Source organism: Oncorhynchus mykiss, chromosome 7 (genome assembly GCF_013265735.2).
Source record: "Oncorhynchus mykiss isolate Arlee chromosome 7, USDA_OmykA_1.1, whole genome shotgun sequence".
In the NCBI taxonomy this organism is placed as follows: domain Eukaryota; kingdom Metazoa; phylum Chordata; class Actinopteri; order Salmoniformes; family Salmonidae; genus Oncorhynchus; species Oncorhynchus mykiss.
This window is the reverse complement of record NC_048571.1, coordinates 21,406,009-21,421,311: the sequence shown is the minus strand read 5'-3', so window position 1 is coordinate 21,421,311 and position 15,303 is coordinate 21,406,009. Positions and strand designations below refer to the sequence as shown.

Here is a 15,303-nt window from a genome sequence, read left to right as displayed (position 1 = left end):
ATATTTTGTATACAATGAGTGGAGATGAGAACCCCATGAGAATAATGGCTGCCCCTACCTCTGAGGAGATGGAGTAACCATAAACTCTCTGAATGTAGCGCAGACACATTCTCTAGGAACTGTGACGACCCTAACGGGCAGTGCCTGAGTAACATTGACACTAGGAGAAGGAGGTCATAGATTCTTCCAGCAGCTCACCTGACTTCATGTTTGACCTGCCACACAGGTGAAGGCTCGTTGTGACTCTCTGTGGGTTCGGGGTGGTCTTCTGTGAACTTGGAGGAGTGCCATGAATGGGGCTGGGAGACTGGTTCATTCCTCCTACAGAGAGAAGGTTAAGGAAAGCATGTTATTGAAATGCAACTCATTAAAAATAGAAGGTAAAAGAAAAAACAATTCTTTCTCATTTCAGTCTCACCCCTTGAAGCGGTTCTTCCTGATATGCATGTTGGAGAGAGGTCACAAAAAGATCTGATTCAGTAAAAAAAAAAAAATGTAAAATACACTACAAAAAAACTAATCTGATGTGGATTTTTTTTTAAATTGTTTTACATCCATTGTGTAGAAGTTATGAACCAAAATAATGAAATATAGACCTAGACAGATACAAAGTGAAGCGTCCACTGAACAAATCTGACACATGCACAAGGACCACAGACGACTACAGTACTATACGCCACGTAATGTTGGAAGCAGGATGCAATGTTGTCCATGTCACCCAGAGTGGGATTGGGTTCAAACATTGAAAGTCACAAGGGATCACTGAAGAATCGGTTTGGGATAGCTAGTGTACTGGAGGAGGTTGCTAATTCCACAATACCTCATAGAGCTTCGTAATATCTTGGTGAGAAAGTTCCTGGCCACACGTTTGTCAGTTTCTGATTCTGATGGCGTGGTGGTATGTGAGACAATATCCACCATTTTCATTTTCCTGGGCATGCAGCAGAGGAACACATCAAATGTTGTAAAAATTCCAGGTCACTATCATTTTAGTCATTCAGCAGACGCTCTCATTCAGAGCGGCTTACAATAGTGAGCACATACATTTTCATACTGCCCTACCAATTGAGCTACAAAGGACAGAAGATCCTCAGTATACTGTCAGCGACTGACCAACGAGAACAGTGCACCCCCTTCTGGCCAATAAGAGATTTATACTTTATATTCATTGTATGGTATGTAACACGGATGACAGACCTTCATAATCAGTAGTTCATTAGGTCAAATCTAAGAGGTTCGATGAATCAGTCCTCAAATCCAAGAGGAAACCACCATTGCAGTAGCAATCTATGAGAAATATATGTTATTTAGAAGAACACAGACAGAATAGAAATGACCTTTAACATGGTCTGTCTGGGGGGGTCACCTCACTGCCATATATATGGCTGTACGACGACAGACAGAGAGAGATCCCTAGAGTGTAAACAGCATGGTGTTGTCGGGGGCTTAGCCTTTTGAATCAGTTAGAAAGATGAGATCAGTGGTTTCCCACTATGTCCAAGCTGGCGTCTGTTCAACACAAACCTGGGTTCAAATACTATTTGAAATATTTCAAATACATTTAGTGTTTGCTTCAGCCTGCCTGGAGTGCTGGGTGGGTTGGATTTGCACTTTTACAGCTATTCCATTGGTTCCATTGCGCCGGGAATGCTCAGTCAAGCCCAGATAATGAATGTGAAATGATATTAAATAGTATTTGAACCCAGGTATCGTCAAACAGGGCATTTTCCGTCCCTTTTCTTCCCCCTGACAAACACCCAGTTGGCACAACCAGAATGTACTAGACAAGACAAACACATTGTGGACTACAGATACTGTATAAGCATAAGGCTAAGAACCACCCACTCAAATCCTTAACCTCTCTGACCTACGATACAAGACTCCTACATTCCATCATGGGGCCAAAGGAATGTGAAGATCCATTTTGATTGGCAGTCAGCCCCACAGGAGCTCAGGTTGAAGTGGGACATCAACATTGGCAATCTTCCAAAAGTTCAGGCACTTGGCTCATGGAGTCAAGCTAATTTATGGGAGGGAGGCTGAGGGCAACCTGAGAAGCTCTCCTCCTCAATAAGAAGCATAAAGACAGAGAGCGTCACACACACTAAGACAGACCACGTAGGCACGCACGCACGCACATCGACACACACCCCCTCCCTTCCTCCTCCAGTCAGTCATTGGTCCTGAGAGTGGTATGCTGCCCTAACAGACCCCTACAGAGCTTACAATAGAAATGCAAATGGATTTCTAGTCAGGAGTCTTTATTGTCAGGGTTACAGCTGAACTGCCACAGCTACCCAGAGGGTGGGGGGGTGGAGACGTTGGGGCTAGTTTCAGAAAATCCTCCTCCGGTTTCAGTGAAAACCACATTCGAAAACAAACAGTAGTGAAACTGACCCAATTGGGTGTGAATATCTAGGCTATGCGGGCAGCACGTGTGAAAGGTGTAACCTAAACTGTAGGCTTAGATAAAAAACGGAATAAATCAAAAGGAAAGCTTTGTAAATACACATGGAGGGAATTAGCATTTCAAACTAAAAGAAGAGATTTATTGAAACTAAAATGTTAAGTTGCTCGGCATGGAGTTGACACAGCATTGAGAGAGGGAAGTTCAATGAGCTTAATAAGAAGAAATCAAAGAAAACTTACCAAAGAATTATCAATCTTGCTGTGGCATTTCAGATGCACTCTTTTGTTGTCAAGTTCTCTTTCAGCAAATAACAACGTCTCAGAGAGCACTGATAAAGCAGGCTGAAAATGACTGCTCCGCTCCTCAGAGCCTTTCTACGCCGTGAATTCCTTTGAGACACTTCAATGATTGACAAGGCACTTCTACAGACACAAGGCACCTGGTCAGATTTTACAGCTTCTTTGGCAAAGGAGCTATCTGTGCAAAGGAATTCTCCACATCCATAACTTCTGCTGCATCAGTCCAATCACAGAGCTCTCAAACACAGAGATTGAGAGCTCTTCTACCCTGCTCTTCACACACACACTGACCGACACTTCATCTTGGTGTGGCTCCAACAAGTGTGTGTCCTCCCAGTGTTGTCGTCAATGGGATATTTCCTAGGGGATTGTGGGGATTTACCTCGGGAGGGGAGGGGCCAGGGTTATTGTCATGCCCAGTGTCCTTGCTGTAGATCAGTCTATGGGGCTTTCTCATTGGCTCACGGCCCATTAACCACTGGAGTGGAGTTGAAAAAGTAAGATTGCTTGCATGGTCAGTCAGCACACACACACACTCGATATCAGTCACGCACGGAATCCTGGCATGAGACAATCAACAGGGTTTCACCTAATTGCATTTCGCTTGGATATGTAGATACGTTTTAAACAGTTCTCATTCCAGAGGAATCTGTAAAGCCGATTTGAAGAAGGCATTACAAAAACAGGTCATTGACAACCAACCATTGCGCACCACACAGTTGGCGTTGGGATGTGCGCTTTATCGTAGTGACGAGACAGAGATCTCCACTTAATTAACAGAGTCATAGGTCAGCTGACAATGGAGAGAAGAACATAGAAAAACAACTGATCGTACTCTCTCGTTATTGAACATCGCAATGGCCCTGATGGCCGAAAGACAAGGCCAAGATAACTACTTGACTTCTCTATTAGAATGATATCAGTCATGGTGGAAAACAAGCAACTTGATACAGACGTCGAGCGGAGATGATTTAGTCCTGCAGTCAAAGAACAAGCGTCATTGACAGGTACTCCACCATTACATTCCAGAATGGCGAGGGGTTGGCAGTTGATGCATGTAAACCAAACACTGCAAGTCCCTAGACACAAATCAATCCCCGTTTAAAATAACAGCAAACATTTCTAAGAGAAGATCTATTTTACGACTGGCTCAGATAACCAGTGAAGAACCAGAGACTCTAAAAAAAGGACGTAGAACTGTTGAATCACCACCTCGCTGGACAGAAGAACCAAACCCAAACAGAATCAGGCAATGTGCCCTGCTATGCCCAGGTCCACTGAGCCCCGCTGCCTGGCGCCTGCTTTTTAAAAATGGGGGCTGAATGAAACAAGCAACACAATAGAAAAAAAAGTGCCTGCATAATCACTGCTGGGCTTATCGGCTAACGGCTGAATACAGAGAGGAGACCTCGGCATCAGGCTCCACACCCACGTTACATGCCGTTCTGCTCCTACAGGGTTCAGATACCAGCCTGTAAAATAGTGGCTATAGCATGTGGCATAGGGACGACGGTCAGTCCTCTTTACCCTCATTCTATAAAAGACATCTGGAACAACAAAACTGATGGCCTAATAAGTCCTAACCCAGATCTGATAAAGTCACCCCCAAATATGTCAAGTGTCTGTCTCAGAGTAAATGCTTACTCTAGAGTAGAACAGTTTGTCTTTGTGTGGGAGTGGAGGTAGAGGGGAGGGGAGGCCCTCACTGTCACGTTAATGGTTCAGTGTTAATCCAGGGCTTTGCCTGAGGATGGGAGACTTCCTGCCTGACAAGAGTAAACACTATAGGATCTTCCTCTCCCTCCTCGCATGTTTAGGTTGACTATACAATACCCCCTGAAGGACCATTTAACCACACAGCCCAATTCAATTAAAAGTTGAGGAAAAGTTGAAAAGACGTGCCTTTGTTTTATTTTGGCTGTCAGCAACCCCGTTTTCAAATCTGATCACGGAAGAAGACAAAACGAGGTGTGACATAGCCAGAATAAAACAATACAGACAATTGTCATTGTGCAGCAAGATACACCACCAAAAATGACTATTTTTGAAACACTAAGGGTCCTAAAAGATTATCTTTACAGCAGATAAAGGTTCAGTGCCCTCCTTGTCTTGTGAGTCTCACTTCTAGATAACTCTTTACCACTAATGTGAATAACAGAGAAGCATACCTGAAATGATGTCTTCAGTGAATTCCTACCCTCAATCCAGGCATATCAAGGGAGATACAATAGCAACCACCCCCAGAGCCTGGCTGTCCTCATTTGACTACACTGCCTTCCCAAAGCAGAGCTAATGAAAACAATGAGCTCTAGTGAGACAACCTATCCCAACTAGCAATGTCAACTCACCTAGGCAACATGGAACATTCCACTTTCCAAACCAAGCGGGGGGGGGCTAAATCTACAACACATTAAAAAAAATTTAAAAAAGAGAGTTAATACAGTAAAAGACGATCTATCCAGATACTCCAAACTATGGAGTCTACACCAGAAATAAAGCATATTATTTTACACTGGTTCGTATAGGATTTGCATTAGATTTTTACATTGTTTTCTACTTTGCCCTCTCTCTAAGCTGAGTGAGTCCATGCCTGTGGCTTTACAAGTTGTAATAGGATTCAGGCATTAAGACTCCGGAGCCAGTCAGGAGGGACCTTGTATGATGTTATGAGGCATGAGTTTATACTAAATTACTGTAAACATATTTAATTGGATTCAGATTATATTTTTTTATAATTTTTATGCAAGTCTATGCCTCAAGTGTGGCCTACTATACTACAACACACGAACAGAAATAACATGTTTATAAGAACACAAAAACCCCAGAGAGAAATTCGACAACATAGGGAAAAAAAATCAGATTTTCATAGAGCACTGGGAGTTACGTGAATTCACTAGGCTTATATTACATAGAAAAAAGCAACTTTGTCCACTAGATGGCATGTTGTTGTGCCTCATCTACTGATCCCATCTTTTCTGCAGTTGTTTGTTCTGGTTAGCAGCAGGGAGTGTGGAAGACCAGAGCCCGGAGAGATGAAATCACATTAACAGCGGAATACAACACAGAGGTGTGAACGTCTGATTGAGGAAATTCAATACTAGATGCCTAAATAAAAATCAGGGTTGATCCATCATTGGCCCCCATTCAAATCCACAGGGGGTTCACAAAGAATTCACCTAAGAATCCTCTGCATGCCTTCTAGACCAGCATATGGTCATTAGCTAGTTACTGGTGGTGCCAAAGCGCAGCGGGTTGGCAGTTTGGCCATGGTCTATTCACACACACAGTGGTCTTTTCACACACAGGGGCCCTGTCTGTTGAGTGGTGACAGTCCCCTACCACCACCAGCTGTCTCGGTCGATCTACATCAGGGACAGTCAACAACACAGCCACAGCCAGGCAGCTAGACCAGCCAGCCAGGAACCTGGAATTCAGACAAAGCCCCTGGGACAGAGCGCTGGTTGGCCCTGGCTCCCCAAACAATGGCCCTAACTGGCCCTCTTTGTGTGATTGACAGGGTGCACTCACATGGAAAATGGTTCCCCTTTTGTTCCGTGGTCCCGTCTCTAATGGTGTCATAGGCTAGCTAGTGTATCACACACGTTTGTGGTCGCCTGATAAACTAGAGGACAGCCTCAAATGACGCTATGGCTCTTGAGATGTGCGCAAGTAACATCATTGATTTACTAAACTGAGGTTTTACTTTCAATTGCCAAGTCATTTCAGAAAACCTTGGCATTGAAAGGGTAACATTCCTGAGTGATGAATGAGTCATAATGAGGAAGGGTTTGACCTGTAGTGGGGCAGTCGGAGCTGAAAGTCAATGATCAAGGGGCTGTCAATGGGATTTAAAAGTGTAAGAAGCATACGGGAAACAGAACCGATGGGTGTCTCTGGACAGAGTGATGTCTGATGATGACAGAGAGTCGAGGTAAAGTGGGCTAAAGGTCCCCCATGTTTCGAAACTTGGCATATATCTCGCTCTCTCTGCCCCTACCCTCGCCCCTACTCCCCAGATCCTCCTCTGTGCCATTTAAGAGTCATTATCTAACCTGAAATAACAACCATGACACAGAGAGAGAGAGAAGTCTGGACAATGGGTCCATTGTCTTCCTCAGCCAATGAGAAGGGAGGCCCAGTCAGTCTCTAAAGGACATGCAGCCCCCCTGCCTAAGTCATGACATGGGCAGTATATTTCCGCTGTGTACAACCTAGTTGCCTTCCAAATGACACGCTATTCCCTACTTAGTGCACTACTTTTGACCAGAGCCCTATAGGCCCTCGTGAAAAGTAATGCACTATAGAATAGGTTGCCATTTGGGATACAGCCCCAGACAGCCAGCCAGAGGAGCATGAGAAAAACCACAACACTGGGGCCGTAAAAGTCTGGCTTTTCTAGTGTAAATATACACTCCAAGGCACTAGATAGTGTTGCATGGTGTACTGAAAGTTCTGTACTTTTTCAATATTAGAACATGAAAAATGGTTTGGTACTAGAATTTGTTATTTTCGGTACTTCTGTCAAATATCAGCGCAGCCAAACCAAACAAGAATGTGCTAGCATACACCCTTAAAAGACTAGAAAAAAAGCGACAATAGTTCTGTTTCTCCATTTTGAGACGGCAGAAATGTGTCATTCATTTGATTGGGGGGAGGGGGGGGTCCAAAGAGAGCTTAGTCGTGCAATTTTACATCTAACTATTTTTCTGTGAAATAATTTGCATGAAAACGAGTCATCTCTCTTTGTTGTTATTCAAAGACTTTATTGAAGAATCCCTACAGTTGACCAATCGCCAACGAAGGGGCGTAGACTTCAGCTCTGAACTTGCCTCCAGAAAAAATGTTGTGACCCGAACGGCCTTTAAAAAAAATAAGAAGAAGAAGAACTTTACAAAGTCCAAAACATCACAAAATGTCATCATAATACATGCACAAACTCCACCGAACGGTTTCGGCTGTGAAGCATGCGGACGCCTTTATAACGCGAGCCCACCGTGTCTGCTCTATAGCCTGCACTGGGAGTCTGGGCTGTTAGCTCATGTTAGCTCCCCACTCATGATGCATAGAAGTTAACACACTTAAATAATGTGACACGGCATGTTGAAGCGGTTAATTACTGATTCACAAAACAATCTCCATACCGGCTACAACACTTTACAATGCAAGAAGAAACCAGTAGCTCCCAGCTTTGACGGATAACTACCCTTTCTAGCTTACAGCTGAAGCTAACGTCAATTCTCTGGTACTTTGAGGAACCATAATGCAAAATATGCCGATTTCAAAGCAGATTGCCACCAAATGTAAATGTTTGTGGCATGTGTGTGTGTGAGAGAGAGAGAGAATAGGGCTCTGATGGCCGCCCCCACTCTTGCCTAATGAATGACGTCATTACTGGTTAAAGAGACTTTTAAAGAGCACTTTAATAAAATAAGTCACTTCTATGCAAATGTTGTTCATCAGCACAATAAATGGAAGGGAAACAGATTGTCATCCGTAAACCCGATGAAATCAGCCATAACAAGCTAAATCTGGATTTGCCCAGTTTATCAAGAGATTTACCATTCAAATAAGTCGTTATGTTGTCAGACAAAGTCAAATTGATTGTAATTATTGTATCATTTATTAATTAATGCATACATGGCCGTCTCTGAAAAATTGACATACATCAAGTGCCATTCTGTGACTTTGGCTAAAATGCGGTATTGTTTTGGAATTGTTCTGATATACAGTGCCTTGCAAAAGTATTCGGCCCCCTTGAACTTTGCGACCTTTTGCCACATTTCAGGCTTCAAACATAAAGATATAAAACTGTATTTTTTTGTGAAGAATCAACAACAAGTGGGACACAATCATGAAGTGGAACGACATTTATTGGATATTTCAAACTTTTTTAACAAATCAAAAACTGAAAAATTGGGCGTGCAAAATTATTCAGCCCCCTTTAGTTAATACTTTGTAGCGCCACCTTTTGCTGCGATTACAGCTGTAAGTCGCTTGGGGTATGTCTCTATCAGTTTTGCACATCGAGAGACTGACATTTTTTCCCATTCCTCCTTGCAAAACAGCTCGAGCTCAGTGAGGTTGGATGGAGAGCATTTGTGAACAGCAGTTTTCAGTTCTTTCCACAGATTCTCGATTGGATTCAGGTCTGGACTTTGACTTGGCCATTCTAACACCTGGATATGTTTATTTTGGAACCATTCCATTGTAGATTTTGCTTTATGTTTTGGATCATTGTCTTGTTGGAAGACAAATCTCCGTCCCAGTCTCAGGTCTTTTGCAAACTCCATCAGGTTTTCTTCCAGAATGGTCCTGTATTTGGCTCCATCCATCTTCCCATCAATTTTAACCATCTTCCCTGTCCCTGCTGAAGAAAAGCAGGCCCAAACCATGATGCTGCCACCACCATGTTTGACATTGGGGATGGTGTGGTCAGCTGTGTTGCTTTTACGCCAAACATAACGTTTTGCATTGTTGCCAAAAAGTTCAATTTTGGTTTCATCTGACCAGAGCACCTTCTTCCACATGTTTGGTGTGTCTCCCAGGTGGCTTGTGGCAAACTTTAAACGACACTTTTTATGGATATCTTTAAGAAATGGCTTTCTTCTTGCCACTCTTCCATAAAGGCCAGATTTGTGCAATATACGACTGATTGTTGTCCTATGGACAGAGTCTCCCACCTCAGCTGTAGATATCTGCAGTTCATCCAGAGTGATCATGGGCCTCTTGGCTGCATCTCTGATCAGTCTTCTCCTTGTATGAGCTGAAAGTTTAGAGGGACGGCCAGGTCTTGGTAGATTTGCAGTGGTCTGATACTCCTTCCATTTCAATATTATCGCTTGCACAGTGCTCCTTGGGATGTTTAAAGCTTGGGAAATCTTTTTGTATCCAAATCCGGCTTTAAACTTCTTCACAACAGTATCTCGGACCTGCCTGGTGTGTTCCTTGTTCTTCATGATGCTCTCTGCGCTTTTAACGGACCTCTGAGACTATCACAGTGCAGGTGCATTTATACGGAGACTTGATTACACACAGGTGGATTGTATTTATCATCATTAGTCATTTAGGTCAACATTGGATCATTCAGAGATCCTCACTGAACTTCAGGAGAGAGTTTGCTGCACTGAAAGTAAAGGGGCTGAATAATTTTGCACGCCCAATTTTTCAGTTTTTGATTTGTTAAAAAAGTTTGAAATATCCAATAAATGTCGTTCCACTTCATGATTGTGTCCCACTTGTTGTTGATTCTTCACAAAAAAATACAGTTTTATATCTTTATGTTTGAAGCCTGAAATGTGGCAAAAGGTCGCAAAGTTCAAGGGGGCCGAATACTTTCGCAAGGCACTGTAGAGTATCATGATAGTATAGAGTAGGGTTGTGCCGAGTAGTCGGACAAAATTAGTATCGTAACAGATATGGGAAAGGTTCCTGATACAATTATGATCCCAGTATTTTTTGTTATTATCCGTGATCTAAATATATATATATATATTTGGGTGGCAGCACGCATCTTTCAATTAAGTGCAAGGTGCTCTGTGGTCTAAATAACTCAACTGGCTAGTTTGCCTGTCTGTGAAGTAGAGGTCGACCGATTAATCGGAATGCCCGATTAATTGGTATTAATTAGTATTTTTGGACACCGATTTGGCCTTTATTTATCTTTATTTAACTAGGCAAGTCAGTTAAGAACATTCTTATTTTCAATGACGGCCTAGGAACAGTGGGTTAACTGCCTTGTTCAGGGGCAGAACGACAGATTTGTACCTTTTTAACCTTACTTTAACCTCGTTTTTGCAACTAGTCCAACGCTCTAACCACCTGCCTTACATTGCACTCCATGAGGAGCCTGCGTGGCAGGCTGACTACCTGTTACGCGAGGGCAGCAAGAGCCAAGGTAAGTTGCTAGCTAGCATTAAACTTATCTTATAAAAAACAATCAATCTTCACATAATCACGAGTTAAACTAGTAATATCAACCATGTGTAGTTATCTAGTGTGTCCTGCGTTGCATATAATCGATGCAGTGTCTGTTCATTTCTCATCGAATCACAGCCTACTTCGCCAAATGGGTGATGATTTAGCACGGTCGTTGCACCAAACCTAACCATAAACATCAATGCCTTTCTTAAAATCAATACACAAGTATTTATTTTTTAAACCTGCATATTTAGTTAATATTGCCTGCTAACATGAATTTCTTATAATTAGAGAAATTGTGTCACTTCTCTTGCGTTTCGTGCAAGCAGTCAGGGTATATGCAGCAGTTTGGGCTGCCTGACTTGTTGCGAACTGTGTGAAGTCCATTTATTCCTAACAAAGACCGTTATTAATTTGCCAGAATTGTACATAATTATGACATAACATTGAAGGTTGTCCAAAGTACCAGCAATATTTAGACTTAGGGATGCCACCCGTTAGATAAAATATGGAACGGTTCCGTTTTTCACTGAAAGAATAAACGTTTTGTTTTCGAAATGATAGTTTCCGGATTCTACCATATTAATGACCAAAGGCTCGTATTTCTGTGTGTTATTATGTTATAATTAAGTCTATGATAGAACAGTCTCACTGAGCGATGGTAGGCAGCAGCAGGCTCGTAAGCATTCATTCAAACAGCACTTTCGTGCGTTTGCCAGCAGCTTTTCACAATGCTTCAAGCATTGAGCTGTTTATGACTTCAAGCCTATCAACTCCCGAGATTAGGCTGGTGTAACCGATGTGAAATGGCTAGCTAGTTAGTGGGGTGCGCGCTAATAGCGTTTCAATCTGTGACTTCACTCGCTCTGAGACTTGGAGTAGTTGTTCCCCTTGCGCTGCAAGGGCCGCGGCTTTTGTGGAGCGATGGGTGACGATGCTTCGAGGGTGGCTGTTGTCGATGTGTTCCTGGTTCGAGCCCAGGTAGGTGTGAGGAGAGGGACGGAAGCTATACTGTTACACTGGCAATACTAAAGTGCCTATAAGAACATCCAGTTGTCAAAGGTATATGAAATACAAATGGAAATAGTCCTATAATTCCCATAACTACAACCTAAAACTTCTTACCTGGGAATATTGAAGACTCATGTTAAAAGGAACCACCAGCTTTCATATGTTCTCATGTTCTGAGCAAGGAACTTAAATGTTAGCTTTTTTACATGGCACATATTGCAGTTTTACTTTCTTCTCCAACACTTTGTTTTTGCATTATTTAAGCCAAATTGAACATGTTTCATTATTTATTTGAGGCTAAATTGATTTTATTTATGTATTATATTAAGTTAAAATAAGTGTTCATTCAGTATTGTTGTAATTGTCATTATTAAAAATAAATACAATTAAAATTCATTAATTAATTGTATTATTTATTTATAAAATATATATATATATATATATATATATATTTATTTATTTATTTTAATTTTAAATCGCCGATCAATCGGTATCGGCTTTTTTTTGGTCCTCCAATAATCTGTATCGGCGTTGAAAAATCATATTCGTACTTTGATCCTGTTGCTCTGATTGGATAGAGTGAATCTATATTTCTCCATTCACTCGCTCCACTTCATAATTTCATCTGATCACTTCTCCTCGCATGTTCCGGACTGATCATTTAGATTGCTGCTGCCTCCTGTTTGCCTGCTACTATGATGAATCAGATGGTAGCAAGCTATCAATGTGCATAATATCTAACAAGCGGCCGAGGGTAGAGAAAAAAGATGACCCGCCAATGCGCATTCTCTGACTGAGTGACAGCAAACTTTTCTGCCTGTTGCAAGTTGAGGAAACAGACACACTTGATTGGTCTATAAACGTCCAGGGAGATAGGTAGATGTCAAAATACCTAGGCATATTAAAACACTTCCGTTTTTGCAGATTAACTGTCAATTTACAGATACGATAAGGAATAGGAGTATGGCCAGGTCGGCACACCACTAGTATCAAGTATTGTGATACTAAGCCTGGTATGGAAGTCAACATTCTGGTGACAACACTACTAGATGTACACTCTCACAGGCCTAGACACCTCCACCTCCACCCAGTCTAGTCGTAAATGAACGAAGGAGATATTTGCTGGCATTGACACTTTCACACCTACCAGAGAATGTGTGAGAGAGAATGTGTTTTATGAACACGCCACGAAGTTCAGAGCATTCCTTCCCCTATAGGGCCGTCTTCAATGTTCTCTACATTGGCTTTCTCTCACTGTTGTGTGAAGAGGTTAGTTTGCTCACATCATTTAAAAGGCATGTACTGCATCCCTTCCCTGTTGGGTAGATATCATAGATATCTGTAAAAAATGTACCTTCACACTTCTTTACTAAGCCTAGTAAATATCACGAATGAAAGAGTGTAAAAAAAGAAAAAGAAAAGTGAAGTTCGTACCTAGTCCTAGTTTAACCATAACAAGCTGTGGCCCTGCCCTTCGTGGTTTAGTAACGATCAGTTAGCATTCCACTCTTCCAGCTCAAACTAAGGTACACTGTACTTTACGACCAAGCAATATTCTATAAATGACATGTGTCTAGTATAATGACAGTCCTGTCTCTGCATGTCAGTGGTTAGAGTTGCACCAATATACAGTCCCTGAGGCCATAAACATTGTCTTCACAAATACAGTACTAGTCAAAAGTTGGTTTGGGCTTAGTGGGACTATCGTTTGTTTTTCAACAGGACAATGACCCAAAACACACCTCCAGGCTGAGTACGGGCTATTTGACTAATTAGGATAATGATGGAGTGCTGCATCAGATGACCTGGCCTCCACAATCACCTGATCTCAACACAATTGAGATGGTTTGGGATGAGTTGGACCACAGAGTGAAGGAAAAGCAGCCAACAAGGAACTCCTTCAAGACTGTTGGAAAAACATTCCAGGTGAAGCTGGTTGAGAGAATGCCAAGAGTGTGCCAAGCTGTCATCAAGGCAAAGGGTGGCTACTTTGAAGAATCTAAAATATATTGATTTGTTTAACACTTTTTTGGTTACTAAATGATTCCATATGTGTCATTTCATAGTTGAGATGTCTTCACATTTATTCTACAATGTAGAAAATAGTAAAAAATAAAGGAAACCCCTGGAATGAGTAAGTGTGTCTAAACTTTTGACTGGTACTGTACATAAAATATTCCCACCTGTTAACAATCCCCAACAAAGGGCAATGTGTGACTGTAGCACCAATTACAACTGCAGCCTCGTTGCTTTACGTTTCATCCCAGCAGGTCAAAGTGGGTGAACTGATACACCTCCAGCTGGATCTGAAATTCCCTTTCTGAATGCACCGACTACATTACACAGGACTCCTCGTTTCCAAGATAGTGTCTTTGTGGGTTAAGATTAGCTTGTTTGACACTTTGCAGACACTTGAGTCCAGAGTGAAAGTCATTTGTACAAAAAAACATTCTTCCTGATATGCCCAACTCTTGTGTGCTGCATTTGGTATTGTGTGCCAGTTTTGGATAAAACAATATATTAATGTAGATCCATCCGTAAGTTTAATGTATACCATTTTAAACACAGGGCACTTCTTCTCAGCACAATGGGAGAGATGGTACGCAACAATCACTCTACGATAGTACCCATTGAGACATCCTGTATTCTTATTCAATGTCTGTCATATTCAATTCAATAGAAATGTATTGTGCCTGGGTGTAAGGGCAATTTAGTTGCAGCTCATAGCCCACCTTCTGACGACCAGGGCGAGGGTCTTGTGGGAGCTTTTGACCAGACAGATGGCCTCCTGTCTGGATCCACTGATGGGAACTGTGTTGATGTTGACGATCTCATCTCCCACCTGCAGGCTGACGGTCGCCGCCTTGCTGCCCTCCTCCACCTGAATCACACACCAGGAATGTTTAATTAAAGGTGTTAATAAGTAGTTTATACATCATTAATAAAACAGCTATAACTTACTGGGGCAAATTGAGATTTTGGGACTGTTAACATTTCTCAAGTGAAGAGTATAAGAAAACAATTGCACACAGATAGTGTTGGCAGGGGAAAAGGGGCCCAGTCCAGGGATGCTGTCTGATAGTTATGTGGATAAAATAACATGTTACAGACTTAATTAATGTCTCATTAATGAAGTATATTTTAATAACAGTTCACTTTCCATAGTTCATCAGTTTAGAAGAATATCACATTCCATCCACAGACTGTGTTGACAGGACCCTCTCTTCAACCCTGCCATACTGGCATTGAGTCAACTTCATTAAAAATGGTTCTATCATATCCACCCTTCCAAATCCCCTCTCTCCAGCCCAGTCTCAACGTTCAGAGGGGGACTAGCCTACTACTGACAAGCAAATGGTGCAAGTCACAAAGTTATACGAGATGTATGCTTTTGTAAATTATATCAATCTAACATTAACAGGATGGATTGTTATTTTGTGTAGCTTCTGAAAGTGGCGAAGAGCTGGAGAACACAAGCAATATAGCGTAAACCCAATCCTTGTAAGAGTTGGTGGTCAGTGACCATGGATCAGATCAGAGTCCATTGTGTCCATCCTGCACTGGAAGAATTATACTGTGGCAACCTGAGAGCACTGATTTTAACCATAAGCAACTTGAGAACGGTTGGAGCAGACTTGTTGCACATTCCATCACTTATTCTCTACA

The 15,303-nt window shown here is 42.0% G+C and overlaps 1 protein-coding gene across 8 annotated transcripts in view; it reads right to left on the bottom strand.

The window, feature by feature from the left end:
• LOC110528813 (protein Shroom2) overlaps positions 1 to 15,303 on the bottom strand; it is a 28,573-nt gene that overhangs the window by 11,828 nt on the left and 1,442 nt on the right. For 3 of the 8 annotated variants that reach the window (XM_036982947.1, XM_036982948.1, XM_036982949.1), the window contains exons 2-3: positions 14,370 to 14,518; positions 199 to 321 (exon numbers count right to left, since the gene is read on the bottom strand). In XM_036982947.1, coding sequence (XP_036838842.1) covers positions 199 to 321; positions 14,370 to 14,518 — 272 coding nt within the window. Of the gene's footprint in view, positions 1 to 198; positions 322 to 418; positions 437 to 820; positions 932 to 2,649; positions 3,074 to 4,877; positions 5,040 to 14,369; positions 14,519 to 15,303 lie in introns of those variants that run through there. The other 5 variants (XM_036982950.1, XM_036982952.1, XM_036982954.1 and 2 more) reach the window with 5 other exon arrangements.